This window comes from Mesitornis unicolor, unplaced genomic scaffold, assembly GCF_000695765.1.
Source record: "Mesitornis unicolor isolate BGI_N332 unplaced genomic scaffold, ASM69576v1 scaffold4120, whole genome shotgun sequence".
NCBI classification, from domain to species: Eukaryota; Metazoa; Chordata; class Aves; order Mesitornithiformes; family Mesitornithidae; genus Mesitornis; species Mesitornis unicolor.
Window position 1 is genome coordinate 24,566 of NW_010160115.1, and position 6,000 is coordinate 30,565.

Consider the following 6,000-nt stretch of genomic DNA (forward strand, 5'->3'; position numbering starts at 1 on the left):
TGGGGAAAAACCTGGAGCAATACAGAAGCTGATTGGGTCAGGGGTTGGAGTGGGGAAATAAGCAGGTAAAGCAAGTCGTGCACCAAGAGCATGCCCATGCGTTCCATGCTCATCCTTGGCACCACAAAGAAATGATGCTCAGCCGTGAGCTGACCACTGCACACCAGGACCTTTGTGAGCCTGGGGAGACAGTGCTTGTTTTTCATCTTCACAAACACTTTTCAGATCTGTTGTTTGCTCTGGGTGGCAGGAGCAGGTAGGAAGGGGTGAGGAAAATGTAAGCAGCTCCCTGTGGCTTCCTCCAGAGTGGGGGCTACTAGCTGCGAACCAGGCTGAGCTGGCCCCTTCTGCTGGGCAGCTGATAACAATTTGAATATTCAGATTTGCTGTCAGCCATCTGCAGGGGGCTTGCAGACTCCGGGAACTAGGAGCAAGGAAAGCAGCATGGGGGCAGAAACAAAAAAATAAATAGTTGAATAAATATATAAACGACAACTCACAGCAGCCTTCCCAAGCAACAGATGTATTCCCCTTCTCCAGACCTCACATGAGGAGACCGAGGCACTCGAGGGGCTGCTAATTAGGGATGCTGGGTATCTGGAGACTGATCTCCTTCCCCAGCTGAAGGGGAATTAATCTACCCAGCTCTTTTCCTGCAAATACTTGGATTTCTTTTGATGTTCCAAATTTTATCTCATGCCTCCAACAAACCTGCTCCTCTTTGGCTTCCAAGAAAATTCCTTGCATCTCACCACCACAAAAGGTGCTTTTGTGTACTGTGGGGAGGGCACTGGGTGCCAGGCAAGACACTAAGAGCTCAGCAGCAGGGCTGGGCGGAAATTCCTCTATGAAATGTCTTTTTGTAACTGGTGGAAAATGGCTGTTTGCTATAAATTGACATCTGACAGTAAGAAATAGGCTTAGGTAGTGATGCTTTCTCCTGCCATTCTCTGTATCCTCTGCTCTCTCCCTGCCAGGCTGTGTACCAGTATCAGGGAGCATCTCTCACTCGTGTTGGGGTTGGCATGTCCCAGTTTGTCAGCAAAAGAGCTTTTGGAAGGAGCTAAGTCTGCCCTGAGACGGGTCCCTTTTGTTACCTCTGTCCATAGTCCACCAGCTGCACTCCTGGGGCCTTGGAGCTTGTTTGTGTGGTTCTGTGGGTGGCCTCAGCACTTCCTCCTGCTGTGTGGCTCTGCTGGAGATGCTCAGCTTGCCCCCCTCTCCACTGGCTGCAGGAGGGTATGGGGAGGATGGCAAGCAGCGGTTCTGCTCATGCCACTGGTTCTCGGCAGTCATGCTTAGCCAGCTTTTGCTATTAGTGCCTCTTTGTGCATTTAACTGGTCCCTTTTTCTGATAGGAGGGAGGTCATTCGGGGAAAATTGAAAATTCGTCTCCAGCAGCTTCTGAACTTGGTTTTCACGTGCTCTGCTGGGCTGTGCTTTGGGAAGGGGCACTGTGCCCAGAGCGAGGGTCTTGAAATGCTGCTGTCGGTATGTTGGTGGTCCTGCTGCTTTGGTGGCCACTTCTTGGGAGAGGAGGAGTTTTCCAGTTCCCAGTTTGTGTTACTGGAAAGAGCCCTCTACTTGGGAGAGGTGTCCATGCTGTGCCTCCCAGCACAGGGCGATGAAATGCCGGTGTGTGATACCCTATGTGCTGCGTTAATCTCGAAACAGTAAAAAGGGTTTTCCCACCAGCCATGTGCTGTGCAGGTTTATCACAGGGATGCATTCCTTTCCTGTGCATATAGATTTTGTATAAAATGGGTGCACCTACAAAGATTAATTATAGAAATCATATGCATTGTACACCCAGTACGTGTAATAAAAGACAACAAAGAGCGCTTAAGGTTGGTGCTGAATTGTACGACTCGCTTAATCAAACACAAGCGGAGAAACGCTCCCCTGCATTCCTAGTAATTGCATTTTCACACATCCGAAGGCAAAGGGCTGTACCCAAGCTGCTGGCGCCGACGCGGGTTTGTGCACAGGCTTGCAGTCACGTCGGTGCTTCTGTCCCAGGCTGGTCTCACCCAGTGGCTGCGCCAGGTCCTTCCTCCTTTGTCACAGTCAACCTTCCTCTCTCCCTTCCCAGGGACCCAACAGCGTTTTCGAGGTTTACCTGGTGGGCAACAACTCCAACCACTTCATCATCTCACCGACCTCCATCCAGGGGAAGGCTGACATCCGGGTCCGCGTGGCAGTGCCGCTGGACTTCGAGACTATTCCTCGCTACGAATTTTCGGTAGGGTTGCACCCCTGTGCTCTGTGGGACGTCCATATTTTTGGGAATGACTTAAGAGTGAACATTAACCAGGCTTCTATCTTCTTCTCTCTAGAACACACTATGAAACTTCAAAGCATTACAATATGACCAAAAAAGTGGAAATAATAATAAAGGAAAGAAGGAGTGGGGGAAGAGAATTGTTCTGTGCCTTCTGTCTCTTTCCAACTTCCAAAGGCTCAGCTGCAAGTGCTTAAGCATAGTGTATTCCCCCTTGCTATGTCACGGGGCCATAAAAGCTTTATAGAGCATAAAACTTTGTTTTAAGTGCACCTATCAGGCACCAAAGCTCTCCCCAGCCTCCTGCTCCAGCTTTGTCCCGCTTTCTGCCTGAGCTGTAAATTCTCAAGGAAGGCAAAGCAGGCTTATGCCACACTGGCAATGTTAATCCTGGCAGCGGGGCTTTCATACAACGGTGGAAAAAGATGAGCAAAAGCCTTCCTACCCTTGCTCCAGGCTGTGATGGGGTGACAGGTTCCCCAGTTTGCCAGGCTGAGGCTGTTCAGGGGAGGTGGTGCAGGGTGTTTGATGCACCCAAGGCCTGACGTCAGCCAGAGCTGAGCAGCTCCCAAGGGAGAAGGAAAGGGCTCTTTTCTTTTTCTGACCATCCATGCTTTGGTGGTTACCACTGAGCTGACTCTCTGGTGAGGGAGATCAGGAGAGCATTGTCTTCTCCATTAAAGAATAAATAACTTTCCCAAGCTTCCCAAACAGTGCCTCCAACCCTTCCCTTTGCTTCCCATCTCTGCCCAGCTCTTTGCAAACGAAAGCGTCCCAGACCATGTTGGCTTTGCACGCGTGAAGATTAACCTTATCAACGAGAATGACAACCGCCCCATTTTCAGCAAGGCCCTGTACAATGTCAGCCTCTTCGAGAATGCCACTGTGGGCACCACCGTCCTCCAGGTCCACGTGAGTAGGAACATCCTGCCTCTCTTTTTGTCAAGTTCTTGGTGTGCGTGTGGCTCCGTGGTGCCTGTCACCAAGGGATGGGCTGGGGAGCCTGATAAGGGAGCAGTGGGAGATGCTGGCAGTGAGGAATAGCCCTCCCATGGGCTTTTGGAGCAGATACCTTGACCTTTCCTTGTCTCTGGAAGACGTATGTGGTTCCCACCACACCAGGTACTTGAGGAGAGTCCTGCACTGAAAGGTCTCATCTGCAAACAGTGGCTTCTCCTGCAGATACTGATTCCCAGTGGTCATGGTCTTGCCTCTTCCTCCTCCTCCTCCCTGCATGGGGTCCACTAAGTATTTCAGTTGTGTACATGACTGGTGTCCCATCATGTATTCACCATCTCTCTCTTATCTTAATTCTTATGGGAAAAGATGCCCTGGTACCTACTGAACTTGGTTGCTTCATCAGTGAGAGCAAACAGCTGATGTTCATCTTTTAGTGTGGGTTTTCTCACTGCCCTGTTTGGAAGCATCACTTTCCTCAGCCAAATCAAGGTCAACTGAGCCAACTAAAGTGTGAAAGATGGAAAAAGAGGGGAATAACTATTTAGCATAACATGTTTTTAAAGAGCTGGCAGCAGAATGGTGGTGCAGGAGACAGAGGTGGTGACGCCAGCAGAGTGTTTATGTAGGGCTCATCCCTACTGTCTGGGTTGGTGGAAGCACCCAAAACCCCTATTGAGGAGATCCATTTCCTGGGGCACAAGGTGATATCACAGAACACAGAACGTTGGTGGAGCTCAAAAGCTCATCCAGTCCAATCCCCCTGCTGGAGCAGGAACACCCAGATGAGGTTACACAGGAAGGCGTCCAGGCGGGTTTTGAATGTCTGCAGAGAAGGAGACTCCACAACCTCTCTGGGCAGCCTGGGCCAGTGCTCTGTCACCCTCACTGAGAAGAAGTTTCTTCTCAAATTTAAGTGGAACCTCCTGTGTTCCAGTTTGTGTCTGTTACCCCTTGTCTTATCATTGTTTGTCAATATGAGTTGATGTCAGTGCTGGCATGGGGCACAAGAAGAACCAGACAAAACCCTGCACTGAAAAACATTCTAAATAGGAAGCAAAGCTCCTTTGGGACAGGAATATCAAAGCGGAAGGGGTCAAAACCCCTGGTAGGATTTGAGTGTATTACTACTGCTATGGTTAGTCATAGATTAATTTTGATCCCCTCCTAGCCCCCCTTCTTGCCCCCGTTCTCCCCAGGACACAGCCCTTGGTTGCCCACCCGCACAGGCCAATCCAGAGAATAAAAGCCATGACAAAAGAGTTGGGTGCACACGCCTGTGCGTAAGTGTGTTTACTCTACAAGCAGATGGCATGAAACTGTATAGAGCCCCTGAGCTTTTCCCATCTGACAGTTATTAATATTTCAAGCAGATGTTTAGCTAGTCAGGCCGTCAGACACTAAACAATGAGATTGTTACTGCGTCTCCTCTTCCCCCAACTTCCAGCTACGCCAGCATTTCGGAGCGAGCGCAAAATGCCAGGAGTTGAATCTTCTATGATAAATCAGAATGGAGGCAATTAGCACTGAAATCCAGATTGCCCTCCCAGCTGATCCCAAACTTTTAACAACCCTCATAAAGTACCAGCTCCTGCTGCTGCTGCCACACTCGCCTTTGAGATGCAGCCCTCTGCTTGCTTCCATGGCGCTACCCGTCTGCACTGTGCTCTCCAACTGTCCCACATGCCGCAGACAAAAAGACTGCTTTCCTTGCTAATTAATTTCTCCTTTTCTTCTTTTCCTTCTTTTCTGCTTTCTTGGGAGCTCTTTATGGGTATTCATCCATAGGGGTTAGGAAAGGGTTTTTGAAGAAAGCCTGGCCAGCCACATGGAGTGCCCACTCCTTTGGTGGTCACTGAATGGTTGCCTCATGAAAAGGGACTTTTGTCGGCTCCTCCTGCACAGTGCTGCAAAATGCCCCTTTGTGCAAATAAGTGCAGGTTTTGCAGCCAGCTGGAAAGCTGATACCCTGAAACTGAGCCTCACTGCTCAGTGGCAACGTGAAGCATCCTTATGTGGCTCTGTCCCTTGGTGAAGATGCCACCACCCATTAGGGTTGTGTTTCCAAGGGAAGCTGGAGGGTCGTGTGTTTGGAGGGGCGATGGGTTTCAGGAGTGCTTAGGGCAAATCAGGAGGTTTATGAGATTGGGATGAGCAGGGAAGTGTGTGGGCTGGGTGAGCAGTTGCTGAAGGATGGCAGGAGGCTTCCCACCAGCCATTGCCGGAGATGGTCAAGCACAGCTGGCAGGGCACAGCAGTGCCTGCAGCTCCTTCCCAGCAGAGAGGCAAGCAGCTAAAACCACAGGGTCTGAAGCAATGGGAGACAGCTGATCTTCTGTCCAGCCCAATGTCCTGGGGAAGGAGGAGAAGTTACTCCCACCAGCCCAGGACTGGTTGCCCATCTTCCAGCAAATGCTTCCCTGCTTGTCCCCCTTGGCTGTGCATAGTCATAGTGTGCAGATGAGGGAAAGGGGTTTTCTTTGTGACCCGGGCAGAGCAGTGAGCTTGCTCCTTGCTGCTGCTTTTTCCCTGCTGCCCTCTTCTTGTCCAGCTGAAAATGGAAAGGGGGAATAAAAAGAGCAAGCAGACTTCATTTGCAGTGACAAATGGCCATTCGTCTCTGCAGCATTTCAGCTCCTAATGTCAGTGACAGCAGAGAAACATTGCCTGTTACACGTATAAATCAACTGTAAAACAACCCGAAGTGCAGGCAGCCAGCAGGGACCCAGAGCCTCTGCCTGCTTGCCACTCTGTCTCTTTCC

At 50.3% G+C, this 6,000-nt stretch overlaps 1 protein-coding gene across 1 annotated transcript in view; it reads left to right on the forward strand.

The window, feature by feature from the left end:
- The window catches only part of CDH23 (cadherin-related 23), a gene marked incomplete at its 5' end in the record, with an annotated part of 106,117 nt that overhangs the window by 21,393 nt on the left and 78,724 nt on the right, over positions 1–6,000 (forward strand). Inside the window, 2 exons of the mRNA XM_010188795.1 lie at positions 2,093–2,242; positions 3,035–3,193. Coding sequence (XP_010187097.1) covers positions 2,093–2,242; positions 3,035–3,193 — 309 coding nt within the window. The remainder of the gene's footprint in view (positions 1–2,092; positions 2,243–3,034; positions 3,194–6,000) is intronic.